This window comes from Streptopelia decaocto (genome assembly GCF_964273445.1).
Source record: "Streptopelia decaocto genome assembly, chromosome: 12".
NCBI classification, from domain to species: Eukaryota; Metazoa; Chordata; class Aves; order Columbiformes; family Columbidae; genus Streptopelia; species Streptopelia decaocto.
Genome location: NC_138667.1, coordinates 9,248,939 through 9,268,336, shown reverse-complemented (window position 1 = coordinate 9,268,336; position 19,398 = coordinate 9,248,939). Strand labels below are relative to the sequence as shown.

Genomic DNA, 19,398 nt, shown 5'->3' with positions numbered 1-19,398 from the left:
AATCAAAATCATGGTGGTGAGTAAAAATAGATACAGAAGAGGTAGACAAAGATTCTGAAGAATTGATAAGCTCCATTTCCCATTAAATCCTTCTGAGCTTGTTGAGATTAGTGGTTCAAGGTAGCTGACCTGACAGGAATAAATTGTGCCTATAAGAAAAATAATACATCTGAATTTGCCTAAAACTCTTGTACATGTAATATACTTTTCAACTTGAAGTGTTCATCCACACGAATCCCTACTTTATAATTGTTGGATAGCTTCATTCCTTTTAAAAGATTTGATTGCTGTGCTGTCCTCTCACCAGTATAAATTTATACTATAAATTTAATAGAAGCCATTTTGTATTTATCTAGCAGTTTTCATCACCAGATCTTAGAATGTGTTACAAAAAAGCAAATAACAATATAGTCTTTTGGCATCTGAAGAAACTGAGTTTCAGTGAATTACAATAGGATCTCATGGCAGGATAATAATACAGGTCACCCATATCCCAAGGGACACACTTCTTTCTGCTTATATTAGATGGACCAATGTCCTCTAGTGAAGCTATAAGTTTCTATGATTATATTTGCTTCTTTAAGATGCAATGATTAAACAAACAGAGGCAAACAGACAAAGTTTATAGCATTCACCATGGAAAGTGGAAAATCAGGAAAGTGAGAATGTGCTAAGCATCATTCCATATTTTCAAAAGCAGTGACAAAGATCAAAGTCTTCTTTGATCCTGTTTTAATCAAACTACTTCCATCAACTTCTGATTTGGCTTCATGGTGGGTTTTGTTTGTGCCTCATTTGGGATTTATTCTGTTTGTTTGTTTTTAAATTTATCTTGTAATGACCTGTCATACTATTCCTAGTCATGTTGAATTTCCCTGGCGGACTTGTAGACAATTCGTTTTTGCTTACCCAATACCCACTTCATGATCAGCAATTCTGTCCATGAGAACTGAGTTGTTTTGACTCGAAATATTTGTTTTGGATGATCCGTGATGGTCTCGTTGGGGAGATTTTTTACTCCTTCAAACCGATCCGAAGCATTCACTACTAGCAGTCCAAGGAAGATTGTGAAAGAAACTGCATGTGCCACAAACTTCATGAAAGGACTTCGAAGGGTCCGTCCCAACTGCAACAAAACATACATGAGAAGTAAGAATTTTTCCCCTCATTCATCTCCTGGATGTTTTTTTCCTATAAAAGTTTGAACCATTTGCCAAGGTGAAAAGGATTCAGAAATGAATTCTAGATCATGAAATAAATGGGGCTTGGATTTGTTCAAGTTGTTTTTTGCTATTTACTAGACATTATGCTTTACAGTTCAAATTATGCCTTTTGGATAATTTTCTATGCATGACAGTATCTTATATTTCTCCTTTCTAGCCACGTATAATATCTAATTGCTCTGGCCATATGGTAAGTGGAAAATGAAGAGACAGGACATTTATATAAGAGACATGTTTGTGTGTGTATGTGTTCTATGAATGTACTCATGTGTGTCAATATAAATCCTGAAGATGGGCTTACTTCTCTTCCTTAAACCATCATTATATATTAGAATATTTTATTAATGTTGCATTCTTGGTTCATTAACGCTGTGTAGGAAACAGCCTGCTTAAAGTTTCTTTAGTAATGCTTTTAATGTGCTTTAGTATGATAGTCTTCTCTCATAATTACTACAAAAGCTGGAGATTCACTCCCTAGAACACAAGGATTTATTTCAATACATTAAGCCAAGAATCAGAGCAGCAGGTCTCTTCACTAGAGCTAATATTTGTTCCATTCTTCTTGATATCTCTGTTTGTTAATTAGTTAAAATAACACTGTTTTCCTTTTACATTTTCTGTGATTTAAGAAAACATTAGTACAGAAAGGTCTCAGAGTAGAAGTATTTTTAGGAGTGCAAGGACCAATGCCACTTGCGTTGGATACAGCAGACAGCAATGAAAGAGCATCCAGCATGTGCCCTTCCTGTAATTACAGGTAATTGGTATTTTGTTTTTTTTTGCAGCATAATACTCACTGATTAATTTACCTTGATGACAAGGTATCCTCAAAATTGTCTTAATATCAACCTACTTGATCATAAAGCTTCATAAGAATTATGAAAAGGGACTGAAAAAGGAAATCTTCTGTTTTCTTGCTTATCTCCAATAGCAGATTTGTTCAAAGGAGCCCAGGTCTCTGGTTATTGCAGGGCAGGAAATATTTTAAAAGCAGGGGTCTTTAGGTCTAACAAAGGAGTGAATCAATCCCAACACTTGGGATGCTGGTTCACTCCTTTGCTGCAAACCTTGGTGCAGTGTTAGTTCTCAACAGCTTTTTATGGCTGGTGTTGGGTAGATTTACATTTTGTAGCAGAACTTATATTTCCAGTACAGAGCTGGTGGGGCAATAGAATATGTTTGAACAATATCCCATACAGGAATAATCTCAGATATTTTCCTCATTTGACCTAAGGGAGCTCAAAGAGCAAGAGCAAATTATAACAAAAACTATTGCCATATGGGACCTTAACAACAAAGTTTTAAGAAAGTGCATTTGCAGTCTGTACAAGACTAATTTCTAACCTGAATTCACTAAAAGAGAAAAAGTACTTTTTATTGAACCATGAATTCTCTCCAAATAATTAGACCTTTTCTCCTGCCTACAGAAATTAAAAGAGATCTGAGATTAAAGAAGCACAGCCTTGGTTATCAGAGAAATAATCCCATGCATTACAGAACCAAATAAGTTCTGTGGGTAATTTCACTTAACTCTTTACTGATTTAACAAAAATCTGCATTTAGTCAGTGTTACATCAGTATTTTATCCTTTTTATTACTGTGGAAAACCTTCTTGAGCTGATACTTTTCATATCTTCTCAGAAATTTGATTTTTAGCTAAGAGCTACAGGAGGTGAAAGTGTTGACAAGAACATTCTGTAAAAAATTAATAAAGCCTCAGTTCCTCCAATCACCCTAATGCTTTATGAAAATAAGATATATTTTTTTCAAGCAACATGGTACAGTTAAACTCAACATGTGTAACTACTTGGATGTATCAATTTCTCAATTACTTTTTCAAATCAAAATATTGTGTTTCATCAAATGAGGATTACAGGGAAGTGTCTGACTGTCCCTGTTAAAATAGAAACCTTGATAGAGTGTGAACATAAAGGTTTATTCTTAAGACAATAGCTCATTGCATGACTTAGTATCTTATCTGTATTATAGGAACTTAATGAAGCATACAGACATGTCAAAAAGAAAATATATAAAATGTGATAGTGAAAGTTTCTAAATGCAGATTAATCTCAACTGTAAGAGATGAATTTAGAAATGAATTTAGAATGAATTTAGAAATATAAACTACTATTTTCAGCACAATGCTCATGGTAGAAAGCATGAAAAATATTGTTGTAGAAATTGTATGTAGCTTAAATAGGGAGGAATATACCCAGAATAAAAAGGTACAGGTGCAGCTTTAGGTGGAGTGAACCATCAAAGTTCCAGTGCTTAAATGATGCTGGCTCAGTCCCAGTGGGAGCTATGGTCCATAAATCCCCAGCATGGCTACACGAAAGCCAGAGAACAACCCAGGCGATGAGTGCTGGGTATAAATGATCTCTGTTAGTGATGCAGCATTTGAATGTGCACTTCAGCCTCCCAGAGAAGAAAGAAATTACTTTTAGGAGTTCTGCAGACAGGCCAAACAGTCCTGCTTGCTCCTGTCAGTATATTTTTGGGCAGCAGACTATGCAGTTCTTCCATTCTATCTCGTATCTTCTCTTTTGATCACTGACAAAATAATTTTGGGCACCAATATTTCATTTCAGACTCACAGCCTCCATGAGATGGATGAGTCAACAGAGGTATTTCAGAATAGGATGGACTTACACTCCACGGGTCTTATCAACAGTTTGTGCATCAAGAGGTGAATGAACGACTGACACTAAAACTGCGTTTAATAAAGATGGCTGTGTGCAACTGAATGCAAGAGAAGACTTGAGTATTCAGTTGTAAACACTAGTTATAATATTTACTAAATTTTCAATGATGGTATTTGGTATGGTACATTCTAACCCCACAGAGCTTGATTGTTAGGAAACAAAGGCTAAATGATGGAATTATTTTGAGATATGAATTACTCTATTACCCTTTGTGAAACTGCAAAATTTGACCAACACATCTTAAGAATGTGATACATAATACTATTGGCCAGAACAATTCCTATGAGCAGTATTCCACATTACAGAGATTTCCTTCATTTTTCCCACTGTCTTAGCCCAGAAATGAGTCCCCAGTTCATGCCCGGACACCCGTGTGTCTTTTAGGTAAGGCCTGATTTGATTTAAGTTAAATATCTTAGCTGATTATTACTACAGTAAAATTACTTCATTAGCCAGTTGTGTAGCATCAAGATTGTTTCTGTGACTTAAACCCGAACAAAACACTTGTAAAATTGACCAGAACAAACCTGGGCTGCTCAGAGCATCGCACACAAGTCTTCTGTTAACATCACCATCCTGCTGCCTGTGTAAAATTGTCTGCAGTAACACTATGAGAGGATACATGCATCAGCCCTCAGCCCTTGAACCTAATAATGATGATTTTGGGTGAGGTACCAATTTATGGAGGAAAAATGCATTCATGATTCAGTTATTTCTGTCGCAGGCCCCAATCAAAAATCAAGACTACATTGTTCTGATCAATGCAAACTCATGCATTAAAAGACAATTCCTGTCTGAAATAACTTTCCATTTGACTTTGTGATAGATGGTTATATGTGGTTTTTCACAGTCTAAAGTGGGATGGAAAGAAAGGGACATTGAAAAATGAGAATGCGTGAAAGGTTTAGGGTAATGAAATAACAGTCCATGAAAAGCCAAGTCGCCTTCCCTTCATTTTTTTAATGAAATTAAAACCAAATAATTTTCTCAATAATTTCTAATTTCTGCTTTAAAACAGATTTATTTTGAATTTTTTGTCTCAGTTTTCTTCCCCTTAATTTTGGGGCTTCTCAGTTAGTTTCTCCACTTATTTCTCATCTAATTGTTCTCCCCACCTAGGGCTATATTCAAATGCAACCTCTGTAAATCTGAGAATACCCCACAAATATTGCTGTTGGCTGATGTGCCAACTCCCCATACATTCAACAGAGGTCAAGGAAATTAAACAGCTTCATAAATTCCTGCTAGGCTGAAGTCTGACATAACACAATCAACGTGGTAATTCCACACATGAATTCCCACTATGACCTAAGCAAAACCACCTGCAACACAGCCCAGTTTTCACATGCACTCCTCTGTGTGGAACTCCAGAGTCCTGTCCAGGATTCATAAAAGCTCTGGGTTTTTGTGTTGATGTGAACCTTGAGAAAGTGAAGTTACATTCTCAATTGCTCCAAGAGAAAGTACTTTTCTCAGAGGTATTTTGGAGAACATCAAGCATTAAACATGTTTTATTATCTCAGATGATCTGGAAGACTGTTTTCAAATGGTTTGTCTGATTACACTAACATAAATATTTTCAAATTATAGTCTTTCCTTAATACCCATCCATGGATCTATAATTTCCTGGACTTGACAAATTTAGAAAGGATTCCTCACTGGCTTTTAAAGGAAGCGGGAGAAGATGCTTTCAAGACTGAATATGTTACCAGTGCCAGGGGTCATTTTTATCAAATTTAAGTACCTCTAAGAAGCCTCTTGCTGAAGATCTCTACCATGTAATGGATGATGTTGCTGGCTATTGCTGAATGTGAAATGATCTCCTCCCCTGCCACCCTTTTCTTCTGTGGCAAGAGTAGTGAAAAAGCTATTTATCACTCAGCCACACACCTATTTATTTCCACTTGATTGAGCAGACTCTTTCAGGACGGAAACCTCACTACAGATTTCATACCACAGAGAATTCAAGCATTTACCTAAGCTAATGGTTGGCTCTGGTCCTTTGACCTCTAGGTCTCGTAAAGACTCTCCTGCTCTATCTGAGGCCGTGAGACACAACACAGCCTTATTCAGGTACGTGGCCTTTTTCCAAGTTTCATAATCTTTTCCCTCAAAACCATAAAGATTGTATGATTAAGTCTAGTCTTCTCTGCAGCACTAAGCTGGGGTTTGCCAGAGTTTCAGGCACACGTGCAATAATAATGTTCCACTGACTAAAAATACAAGATCAAAAAGAAGAAGGAAAAGGAAGAAAGGAGCCCTGAAGAAGGGAGAGACCTGCAACAAAATCTACCTAAACTGAATGAGAGTTTAAACATCAGAGTTAACTAAAAGGACAACAAAGATAATTTCCTTTGGTTATTTCCCATTTTGGTCATCCTTCTTTCTTCACCCCACTCCCATGTTGTTATTTCCAATCCATTTCCTGTTCCTATTATTTTCTTGTCACCCACTGTCTCACCCTCTTCTGCCTCCCTTCCTTTTTTACTTGTAAAGATGAATCTCAAATCATGCCTAATAACTCCGTTTGTGTATATCAAGCAACACCTCAAGCTTGCTATCCTCTGGGGCAATCTTAGAGGAAAGCATGAATCACTTCCCAACAGCATTACAGAAAAACCTGTGACTTCATTCCAGGCCCTGGATAAAAATGACCATAAAAACCTTCATGAGTTTGTACCTTGCTGCAGGGAGCGATCCAGTAGGCAATGGCAAGGAAGGGCAGGCCAATGGAGACCCCGAAGACAGCCAAGAACTTCACAGCTATAGATTGCTGCCGTAAGCCTGAGAGGTTTTCATACCACATGGTGAGCAATTGCTGCTGGCAGTTGGGGTGAGCAACAAACTGCAAGAGAAAAAGAAATAGAAGTATCAGTAGCATTTTCTCATGAGGATGAGATTTCAGTGAATAACCTGCTGAATTTGCCAGTGAAACAAGACAGAGCTCGTCTTTGTTGTCCAACGTAGCTTATGGTGTCACAAACAGAAAACTACAACCTAGTCACCTCAAATCCCCAGGTACTGGCAGAATGTGTTCTGCTTCTCGTCTTCTCTAGAAAGAAGTTTTGTTAGACAGCAGACCATCCAGGCCAAACCCAACATCCATCAGTGGCCAGCACTGACAAAGAGCCTCTGTGAGCAAGTTACCTCCTAAGGTAAGACAATCTACACTGAGATTCAGAAAAGAAACAGAGAGACACTTTGACATCAAGCTGAAAAAACCCCCAAAACTCTGATAACTTCCTAAAGACATAGGCCATTGAAATGGTAGCTCACCACAGCACTAGTATTATATCGTTCTATTCACTGCATATGGAGCCAAAGTGAACCATTCTTCATGGTTCTCCTCCTGTAAACTAGAAGAGGTCTGTCTGGTATTCTGCTACTTTGAATGCTTTATCTCAGAGTACCTTTCAAAAATGACAGCTCATTCTTTACTGATCGGACAAAAAGACAAATCTAAAAGCAGTAGGAAAAGCTCTGGTTCTCTGGTACAGAAAGTACATGTTTTGTATCCTGTAACTGAGAGTCTTCTGCAGTTTATTGTTCAGAAGGAAAAAAAAGGTGAGCAGCAGACAACTGAAAAGGGCAATTTCTTAATGGTAAAATTACAGCACCACTGGATCCCACAGAAGAGATTAATAATAAAAGCTCAAACTTCTTTATTTCATATTGTTCTTCAGGGTGATTGAATTTAGCATGTGACTATCTTTAATCACAAAGGAAGATAATTAATAGGTAAAATAACTGAAAGAAAAGATGAAAAATAAATACGTTGCTAATGTAGCTGATTGCATTAACAGAACTGAGTGTTTCATTTATTAGTTCTGTGGCTGAATAAATATTCTTAGGAGGGAAATGTAAAACCCTCCACTATTACAAAAAGCAGAACTTTCTGGAGGTGAGGGGGAGGATGGAGGAGGTGAAGAGGAGGAAAGCAGAGTGTACTGGGGGTTTTGGTGGCCGCAGTGGCCCCGGCCTGGCAGGGTGGACATGGATCACATCTGGCAGCTGCCCCGTGTCCCTGCTTCAGCTTCAGCAGCTGGGGGAATTCCAGCTGTCATCTGGAGTTTTACTGGGACTGAAAAGTAGAGAAAACTCAAACTCTTCAGTCTTCACTGTCTATGAAACGATGGTCAAATTGGGAATTTAATGGACTCTTTTCTAGATGTTTGCATAATAACAAAGCCGTTACTGTGAGTTTCAATGATCAGTTTATTGCAAGGGCAGAATGAAATACAGTTGCACAGTAATTAGGATTGCTGTGGAATAGTGCATTTTCTTCTTTAACAGCACATTAGCAGCTATTTAAACTGTGTTTCTTCAGATGAATTAGGCTTTGGGGACTGAATTTCTCAAAAAGGAAAAATAGAAAATAAGACTTTACCCCTTCCACTGAATAAATCAATCACAGTGAAGAACTTTGATTAGTACTTTTAACCTCTTTTGTCTATATAGGTTTTTGGTTTTTTTTTCCTGGAAATATTAACATTTTAATAATCTTTCTTTTACACTGCTTTCAAAAATGATAATCTATAAATTGTCAGTCCTAGTTATTCTGAGTATTTGAAGTTTAGGGTTAAGGTGATGACAACAGTATTGCAAGGAGGCATTTCCTAATGCTCAGTGTTTATGTTTGTGTTAATGTTGCCAGGGCTTATTATCTTTGTGGCAAAGAGACAGAAGGATGAAATGGAAGGAAGCTAGACAGAGAATTGATTCCCTTTGTAAATTTTACTTTCAGATATGAATTCAACAGCAATTGTAGCAATTATTGGAAAGGAAAATTACACTGGTAGATGTGCAGACTTCTGAGATGAAGGGCGAAAGCAACAGCCAGGCCTCCTCCTGCTCTTGTAATTGTTCACTGCATTATGGGAATTGGTTAAGACAAAGAAATTCAGTTGTCCTTGGCAATGAGACTGACAAAGGCTTTTGCTGGTTGGCATTTCAGAGAATTCATCAGACATTTTAATCTGTTCATTGTTTCACTCGGTCTGGAAACAGCTACAATAAAAATACAAATACAGGAAAATTGAGAAGGAATTGCCATAAAACCCAGTTCATTGGAACAATTTATTTTGTTTAAGGCAATAAAGATTGGCAGCATGCCATAGAGCCTTGATGGTGTTCATCTTACTCTGATTATTACAAAAATGAGGGGAAAATAAGATCAGGATAAGAAAATTAAGAGCATGAATGAGTTTTGATCTGTTATTTGCTTACAGCAAGCAGCACAGTTTTTCATTATGTTTGCTCCATCAGATATTAATGAAATACACAGTGACCCTTGGACAACGCCAACCCTCTCTCCACCAATATTTCAGTAATCGGTCTTAGATCTCATCAGAGATGTTACAGAACCACTTAACTTTCTCTCTTCTCCGGGAATGGGCACCGACACCAAGTTAAAGATTACACTAATGCTTTGCTTAGTGTTGTAGACGCTGAAGAGAACAGAGTTTGAGATAAAAGCTTCAAGGCAGAATACTTCAAAGTGTAATGAAAAATGGTGGTGTGGCATATTGAATTTCAGAGGCCTAAACGTTGCAATGTGTTCTCAAAGTTCTGATTAGATGTTATTTCCCTTTTCTACAGTGCTGGAAAAGGAGGCTGGGAGGCTTTTATGGGCAAATGTGGCTGCTCCTGTGCTGCATCCCAGAAGAGAAAGGCAGCGTTACAACAAGATCGGTGTGGCTGGGGCTGTGCAGAAGGGCAAGATATCACTAATTGAAATGGAAGTACTGGCAGTGGAGGGGGTGGTGTGGGTCCAAAAAGAGCAATTTAAAAGCATTAAGTGCTTTATCTCATTCACAGTGACCCCTTTCCAAGCTGATAAAGGTAAGTATATCAGAATCTGGGAGCTCAAGCAAAATGCTTTGTGATGTTTCTACATTCAGAAACCACAGTGGCAGCTTTTCTGGTCCCATGGCACAGGGACTCCAATAAATGGCTGTGGGTTTTCCTTATACCATGCATATACCTCTGTGATTTAGGAAGAAAATTGCACTTTCAGCCTATCAGTTACACACTTTTCTAATAAGTTAAAAAAGTCTAAAAAAAAAAAAAAAGAAAGAATGAAATCAGACATCAATCTGAAGAGCCGGGTCAAATAAAGAAGCTGCCAAAGTGGCATTTTTGAGAGCCATCAAAAGACACAGGAAAGCATTAACACCTCCAAAAGCCATTTTTCTGTGCTACAGAGAATTAAATAAATGAGGTGAATATTTCCCCAGAATATGGAAAAAATCTTTCAAAGCCTTCAGTCGTAATTCAAAGGGCCCAAGTGAGTTGTTTTACACATAGAAATAAAGAGAATGTTTTAAAGACCACTGTGGATACCACATTGAACAATAACTTTTCCACATTGCTATCTAATTTGATGTATGACAGCTCTTCCTTGTAGCTTATCATGTATACGCATTGTGGGAAAGCACTTTACAGCTCTCATGACAGAGTGAGATTTTTTCCTTAGTATACTTGTTCAAAAACGCATGAGTTTCGCTATACATACAATAAAGTACCTTTATAGCTCTATAACTGTATAGGAAGTTACTTCTGACAGAAAACACTAATAGAGAGACTTTCATTATTTAGTTTTTGTTATATTGGACAGAAAAAGAGTCTGTGATGAGCATCTGGTTACTAGTGCTGTTCAGCGTTAGCACTGTGGTTGCCTAAGTTGTCAGTAGTAAAACACTGTTTAAATCCCCTGTGCAAAACACCCCATGGTCCCTATTTGAAGGGCACATAAAAGATAGGCTATAGCCAGGTGCAAAAATCCAGAAAATTCCTTAGAGTATCAGACGATGCAAAGATATCAAACAGGAAAAAAAATTAAAGAAAAAATCTATCTTGGACAGTAAAATGGTCTCAGCAGTAATAAGGAAACTGACTGCAAGACAGGTAAAAGGCCGAAGTCAGCCTCGGAGGGCTGGAATTAATCATGCAGAAAAAAGCAGTATCCTTTTTATTACTGAAATAATTCTAATTCTCTTGTGAGTGCAGAAATCTACCATCAAGGCAAAAGAATCACTCAGACAGGATCATCTTGCTTTGCTAATGCAACCTACGCAAAATAACTAGAGGCTGAGGTAGGAAGGAAAAGCTTATCAGTAAACCAGTGAAAAACACTTTGAAAACTTGCATGTCAGAAATAACAACACAAACCTGTGACTTTAACTTCCCTGCTTTCACAGAGATACTCCCGTTGGGTCCTTTCCAGCCTGTCCCTTCACTGTAATCCTTATAACACTGTCAAACCTCAGCAAACAAAAGCTGCAATTCAGATGAGCAGCAGTGTGTTTAATCAGTGAGTGAGAGCTAGAAAAGGAGCTACATAAATAAATTTTCAGGAGAACACTGGTAATGTCAAGACACACTGGTGGGGCAGGGATGAGCCATCTTTCTTTCCTCATGTAGCTGTGTTCGTGCCCTTTGAACAACCTTTCTGGGTTCATTATTAAACATTTGTCTTTTGATGTAGCTCATTGCTTCTGCAAGCCTATATTGATTAACACATTCTATTAATAAGATGCAGCACCTGCTCACAGGAACCCCTGGTTGGGTGCATAATGCTTTAAATGCCAGAGATCCTAGTGAAAAAGCTGAAACTGTTTTAATGACACTTTTGAGTCAATTGTCACCCCGTGCCGCTGAATTACATGGGAAAATGTGTGGGGAGTTAAAGGGATTGGACGTGTGGCTTTTCCCATTTTGCCAAGGATGTCTCCAAGCAGCATATGAGCAGCGCTTCTGTAAAGAGCCATACATAGTGGCATCTGATTCACACATTTGTCCTCTGAAAAGATCAAAGTACCTAAGTATGATTAAGAAGACTTCATGACACACCTCACGGACAAACACAGGCAGAGCTGAGCTCTCTGTGCGGGTGTTTCCAGCAGGACCAAAGTCAGCCCTGGTTGGGAAGGTGGGCTGGAATTTGCTGGGCAGCAGTGCTGTGCTTGTGCAAAACCAGTGTCGTGTTTCTGCCAGTGAAATCCTCATCAAAGGAGATATGAAATTATCCCTTTTTAGTGGGTTGCTGAAGGTGCTTTGGGAATACCAGCCAACATTGAAAGGGGTGGAAGAAATGCAGGGAAACATGGAAGCAGGATATTACTGCTGTGCCCCGAAAGAGTAAAAGCTATACTGCCATTTCACCAAAGAGGTTCAGATGAATTAAAGGGTAAAAACATGCGCACATGAACAAGACAGAAGAAAAAGGCAATGAAAATATTAAACCGAAACGTAACTACTTTGCTTTCAAACCAATTCTTATTTTTGAAGATTCCTTTGATATTTTAAGTCTTTTAAAATCTCAAAACCCAAACAGAGAATCTAAATAAAATAATTTGCTTGAACCAAAACATATCTTTCTTTTGAAAAACAAAACAAAAACGTGAAAAAATTGAAAAATATATCAGAATAATTTTTTGATCCCATAAAAGACCCTTCTACCTACAGAATTGTTTCACCTGACGCAGAGCAGGAGATGACAAAGCTCAGTGGAAATTACTGAAGCTTGCTAGGAAATACAAAGTATAAGAAAAAGCCAATATATGCGTATGACTGTTCTTATCTTCACCTTGTACTCTATTCTGTGAACCTTCAAGTGAAAAAAGGGCCCTTTTTTTGAAGAAACTATTCTGAGAGACCTTAACAGAAGCAGATGGGATATAATACATTTATTTCATGATCCGGAGTGAGGAAAAAATTGCCTTTCACAAGTTCTTGTGCCATTAAAGCATGACAAATGAGGTTGTCAGAGAATAAATATAGCTTGAACGTGGCTCACTGTTTGCTGTTGTGCCTGATAAGGGATGCACGTAAAACTGTAGAAAGTCTCAGTAAGAAATACTTGCCCTACTATTTATGAATTAAAAATAATAAGTGAAGTTCCAATCCAAATATCCATGTTTTGAGACTCTGACCTTTTCACAAAATAGACCCAGTATATTATAGTTGAATTCTATGCATGGCTACAGCCCAGTTTTTAAAACATTTTGCACCAGAGTAACCTTACAAAGGAGAATAAATCAACAGGTCCAAATTCCTTCATCCAGAGGCAAAAAAAAAGTAATTTCATGGAACCTCGTTCAACTTAGATGAAATAAGATTTGACTGCTCAAGACTCATTTCAATATTATCTGACCATTACATAAAAATAAACACTACATGATATTTGTGTTGCTGCAGACACACACAGATAACATGAATCAAGGAAACATTCCTGCCCTGGGGATTTCTGCAGATTTTCCCCATCCCTGGGGCTCATTTGACTGTCTAATGGCATCACACACATATTCATGAGGTTCTTGCTCATCCTGTAGATGAGTTTTGTGACAGTCATGGTGAATATTCAGACCTGATATCTGGAGTCTAACATCAGCCTTTATAAACCTGGTAGCAAAGGCAAAATGTTTGTATTTGTAGGTAGAGCCCAGATTAGCTGTAATTATTAGGGGAAGAAAAAACAAAACTAAACAAAATTGTGCAACCTCAGTCACTGAGTTACTTTTAAGGCACAAACCCAGAAGTATTTATTATGGTTTTAATAATAAATTACACCTTTAGTAAAATCTTTCACGTGCATATTTCTAAACTAAAATATCTTACTATTCGAGCCATTTGGCAGTGGGAAAATGTTTGCACCAAATCCAATGATACTCACATATTCCCCCATTTTATGGAAATCCAGTATCTGGATCCACTTGCTGGCTGGCCTGAGTTATCTAAAATCTAATTTTGAACACTTAAAACCTTATCATAGCTACATTTTACAACCACATCTCTTTCCTGTGACTCAGTCTGCCCTATAAAAGCAAGTGTGGTGTTTGGGATAGTTCTTCTGCTCCCTGCGGAATCTGTGAGAACATTAACAGGATGAAAGTGTCACTTTGCAGAGTGATGAGGAGACAGAACCAAGGCAGTGAAGGTCATCCCAGTGTCCCAGTTCCTGTGTAATTGCCTCAAACCACCCGTGTGGTACAGCTCTGTAAGGAGATGGTGTGGTCCCATCAGAATAAGCAGCGTGGGTGGAAATACAATTTGATAAGGCACCAGAATGGTGAACAGGCTCAAAATAAAACCAAATAAAAACAAATTAGCCTAATACAAAACAAAAGTAATGGGATGAATAAAACTGCCAGGACCATTTCAAATGCAATTCACCTATTGGCAGAAATGCTCTCCACTGCTGAGCGAAAACACAAAATTAATAATCCTCTTAGTAGTAGACGGAATAGAAGGGGATTTTTTTGTTGCTCTGTTACATTTTCAATTCATGTTATGTAAAATTAAATCTGATATATTGGAGGTGTATAATAAGAAAATGTAGAGTTCACACAAATTCTAAAATTGGTTCAGTTTAAACCTTGTTCTGCCTAAACTTTCTTTATAATTTTACTTCTCTGAGACAAGGACAGAGGCTCTTTTTTGTGCTCAGCATTCTCCTATAGTGTAGTAAAAGAGGTGATTGGCTCTTGAGCAAACTTCAGTTTCATATTCCAGCGAGCTGCATGGTTTCTGAAGAGATTTGTTGCTAATGTTTGTCTTCTCCTCTTTTTACATGTATGAATAAATCTTATCACTGAATTATTTATCTGACAAAAAGCAAATGAATTGGAAGTCCCAGCTTCTAACATTCCATGATCAGAACCATGTGTAAGTCCTTTTTATTTAATTATTCATCTGAAAATATACCACAAAAAAGCTATCATATAGAAAGCTCCCTTTGATATCTATTAAAAAATAACCACAGTGGACAGAGGAGGAGAAATTTAAAATGCTATAGCCTCTTCCTGCCCCAGGAGAATCAGTAGACTATTTTCCCTTTGGCTACGTGGTGAGGAAAGGCTGGGCTGGTGCTCAGACTCAGAGGCCTCTTCTATAGATGGCTTCACCGCCAGCAGAGTTGGTGGGTAGAAATATTCCCTCATAGGATGAGACTCTCACCATGAGGTATCGAGTCCCAAAAATGTACTCAAACACAGACATCTGCAGGTGTCTGATAAGAACCCCATGTAGGAGAGCTGCACCCTGAATCAGTACCCACACAGACACCCAAATTTGAACACCAGTAACTTGAAATACTGAATCTTATTATTTTTTTTTTGAAGGGTTGTACCAATCCCCATCTGACTTTCCATCCAAACTGCACATTAGCAGGTTAAGTGCCTATGGGGAAAATAGCTGAAGCCAAAACTGAAGGCAACTAAGGTCAGTTTTATAGCAGGACATATTAATCGCTCTTTCTAAGAGAATTTTATTATTAATAAAGGTAATTTTAAGTCCTTTCATCTGTGATGGGCATGCATGCAATGGATTTGATATGTTCCTGTGCTCTCTGTCAGTGTCTTGATGGACATCTAAGACCCTGTGGCACTTTGCAAATGAAAATAATTAAGTCTGCCTATTACAGTAAATTGGGAATATTACAAACACCACTCAGGATGGAGATATGATTCATTCAAGCCTTGAGAGGATGGAGGTATGGGCAGGAAACAGCAAAATTAGATTCAACTTGGAAAATAAATTAAAACATCTGGGCAGAAGGAAATCATCAGAACCACAGATTTTAGTGGGAGGAAGGAACCTTGCTAATGAAATACTTAGAAACTTTGGAACACTTTCTGTGAGGAAGAGAAGTAATTCCTTTCCTTTCCTTTCCAACCTCTGACAAAATATCTGTATATGCAATTAAAAATGTAAAAGAAAAATTACATGGGTAAGCTTAAGAGTCCAGAATGACTACAGAGTTTCTACTGTTTACGCAGAATTTTAGCTACATTTGTACAGTACCAACCAGGTCTCCAGCGATGGACACAAGAGACACTTTTCATCCCATCACCACAGTCCAAGCCATCAATGATTCGACCAGAACTCAGTTAAATATTCCTGAAGCTAGAGAGCAGGAAAAAAAAAATAACCAGGGATTATGGAAACAAAACCAAAAAGCCAACTTCCTGAAAGCCTTTTTTCCTGAGGTGTTCACCTCCTTGAGCCTTCATGTTTAGATGGTGAAACATGACCCTGTCCTGCTTCAAACCATACCTGTGCATGTTACAACCACTGGGATACAGAAAGGTTAGTGTTTGTGGGAAATTCCTAAACTTAATTTTGTTCCAAAGGACAAACAGCCGCAAGAGAGACTTTTTGTGACCTAGGTAGCTCTGAAAGCTGAGGAGCTCCAACATTTAATTTGTGTTACTGAAATGCAGTTTTCCATTTGTGCAAAGGCTCCTGTGCAGATTGTGTGTGAGGCGGTGGGTGGTGTGTCCCAGCGAGAGCTCTGCAGCAGCACCTCCGTAAGGCATGGCGTTGCTGGAATTTGCAGAATAACTGCAAACTGAGAGCACGGGGAGCTTGCAGAGCCATAGCTACCCACATGGCATGTGGCACAAATATACACCTTGCTTTCCCAAGGGAGGAATTCACAACTTCTTGTCATCTTCTCCTGCCCTCTGTTCTCCAGCTTATTTTCTCATGCTTCTCTTGCAAATACCAAGCTTTTCCACTTAGCCTTCCTAGAGGTGTGTTAGCTGAGCTCTGCCCCAGCCTGTGTTCAGGGCAGTGTCTGCTACTGCACGTTTTGAGGGGCAGAGCTGTCTCCTCAACAGGAGCAGGGCTGGTTCTTTTGCCCATCCAGGGACTAACCTCTCTAGCTCCCGTGAGGGGTGGAAATGCTGCAGCTGGAGCCCCATTCAATGGTGAGAAGCACCCTGGAAGGCATTTCATGCATGGGCTATTGTACACGGTAAAACCACATCCTCTGAGCAAATGAATGGGGAGCACAGGTTGTTGCAGCAGTTGATGAGAGCTGGGACTTCTCATGCCCTTGAGTGCCTGAGTCGTGTGGCCAATGTAGTGAAAAATTCTAATCTAATGCAGCCATGAGTATTCTGTCCAGAGCATCCTCCATATGTTAATTATTAATAATACAGTTATGAGAAAAGTTCCTGTTCCAGCTCTCTATTAAATAGGATTTACACAGCCATCTGGTGTTCTGTTTAATTCTTATTAATTTTTTTTTTCAAACCCAATTTGTGTGTTTTACTGTTAATTAAATTAAAACTCGTGAAAGAGAAAGGTGCCTTTGTGATCTCTATGAACTGAGCTGCTGAGAAAACAGAGGTGGACACTCAACATTTGCAATTAAAAGAGTATAGCAACTGTAATTCTGATATTGTGAAAGAAGGAGAATGAATGTCACCTCCCACAGAGAAGCAACAGCTTTAGATCTAAAGGTTAATGTTGACATATAAATCCCATGCCAGCATTAAAGAGTGACAATAAAGGAGCATAGCAGTATAGACAAAAATGTAAAATGAATATACACCAGTAAATCATTTTGTTGTGGTACGTCAAAACTTGCGTTTTCTCACTGTTGGTTGTCTAAAGGAAGAATCCAAGACAGAGCTGTCCCAGACTCTGTGCCTATGCCTGTCACAACTAGAAATCACACCCTGGCTTAATTAGAAATGAGTTCACACACAGGGAAAACTTATACTATCCCTATATTTCCAGTATCTGATAGAAAACAAAATTACTTAAATATTTCAAGAAAAGAAAAAATTCTGCAAATTTCCCCTGCACTCTCCTATAGTCTCTGAAGAAACCCCCTGAACAGCCTTGCTCCAGCATTAGCAGGGAGCTCTGATGCTCTTCCTGCACCCAACCTTTCTCCTCCCTTTGCTCAAGACTCTGCACATCTGGAGAAGAGAGAAATCAGTTCTTGACTCGAATATGCAAGTGTGAACCATAGCTAAATAATATCACAGGAGACAACAGTAAATTTGTAACCATCCCATAACAAGGGCTAAAAGTCCATTTCTTGGAAGGCATCCAGGACTTCGTAAATGCTCAAATGTTTGCAAATTGTTTTGCTTTTGACAAACTGTTCCTACTATAATAATTTTTGAGGAAATGTGAATCATTAAGATGGTTAATTTGAGGTGAGAAATTACTCTGGAAAACTTGAGTGGAGGACATTTGAGTACCGTTTTCCAAGAATCCTAGGGTATAGAGTGATTATTTAGTTTTTTCAAGAATGGTAGAGAATTATAGTAATAAGGTGTTTTTAAAGACCACTTTGTAAACAACTGTAATTTTAGCTTTCTCCTTGCTGTGAAATATGTACAAACAGAGTTTCTTAATTCTTCAGTGACCTTCTCTATGACCTTCTCTAATCTTCAGTTATGTTAGAGCTTTAAACTTGCTTTTTCATCAGCATCTCATATGTGCTGGTAGCACACTCTGCAGGAAAAAAAAAAGGCAAAAAGAGACAGGCAAGTGAAGTCTGAAACTTTGGATGCATTCTTGAATGACTTTCCAAGATTCATCTCAAATTCTGTAAATTAGAAAAAAAGGTAGTGATCAACGAAGCAATGGCCTTTCAGTTGAACTGCTTTTTTTGAGTAGTGAATGGACAAGGTAACAGAGAATCCTAATGGGAAGCACAAATGAAAAAGGGCAGACAAAGATGATTTAGAGCCTGGGAAAAATCCTGTTGTAGGTACCAGTTGCAGATTTACTGTGTAGAACACAGTATAAATTGTTCTCTGCAAATTTTCATCAAAAAAGCCTACCATATGCACTTAAAGTACTAATACAGAAGAATGTATTAAGAAGCTAATGATATAACTTGATATTTTTAAAAAATCAAGTATTTCCTAAAATATCAGGTGCAAATGTAAATATTTAATCTGAATGTTAATTTAATTAAAAGCCAAAACAAAATGACATAAAAACTAACACCACTTTTGTTTTGGTTTTTGTTTTTCTCAGACCATTATGAAGTCCCTAAAGTTATCTTGTCTAAGATTCTTCTTGCAGTTCATAGGGAAGAACAAGTATAAAATACTTTAGGAGCTCCATACTCATTTAAGGAAGCATGCCTTTATTTCTTTGCTTCATCTAGAGCTTGCCAATAATACAAAATCAAACATCTGAACACTGATGCTAATGATAAAGATGGGGAGGTTCTGGTAGCAGGGGTGGAAGGCACAGCTACAGTCCCTTCGTTAGTCCTACCCTGCCAACTAAACTTCCAGGACAAAAAGAAGTGGCAAACACAACTATTTCTGTGTTATTCCAGTTCTAGAGTGCAGTTAAAAAGCTGGAAAGGTCTCCACATCATTGGAACTGCTTCTGGGTGAGTTAGAGCCCTCCATGTCTCAGCACTCAGACTTGGCCTGGGCAGACAGCACTGTCAGACCAAGTGGTGGGGTTTTGGGTGCCGTGGGTGGGAAGTCACTTTGGGCACCTGCCTCATCTGCCTTTCACACTTGGAGCACCACACGTGATCTCGTATATGCCTGTAAGTCATTGCACCAGCTTTGAAACAGTGCCTTGAAATTTACAGATTCTGCCCAAGAATTGACTTATTAAGTATGTAAAATAATTCACCCTCCATCTCACCCCTCTCTATGATAGTATTTTATTAAAATGAAAATTGATTTCGAAGCACA

At 38.2% G+C, this 19,398-nt stretch overlaps 1 protein-coding gene across 2 annotated transcripts in view; it reads right to left on the bottom strand.

Moving 5' to 3' along the window:
- The window catches only part of TRPC7 (transient receptor potential cation channel subfamily C member 7), a gene marked incomplete at both ends in the record, with an annotated part of 66,295 nt that overhangs the window by 23,852 nt on the left and 23,045 nt on the right, over nucleotides 1–19,398 (bottom strand). For both annotated transcript variants that reach the window (XM_082063668.1, XM_082063669.1), the window contains 2 exons: nucleotides 910–1,126; nucleotides 6,609–6,773. In XM_082063668.1, the coding sequence (XP_081919794.1) occupies nucleotides 910–1,126; nucleotides 6,609–6,773 (382 nt within the window). The remainder of the gene's footprint in view (nucleotides 1–909; nucleotides 1,127–6,608; nucleotides 6,774–19,398) is intronic.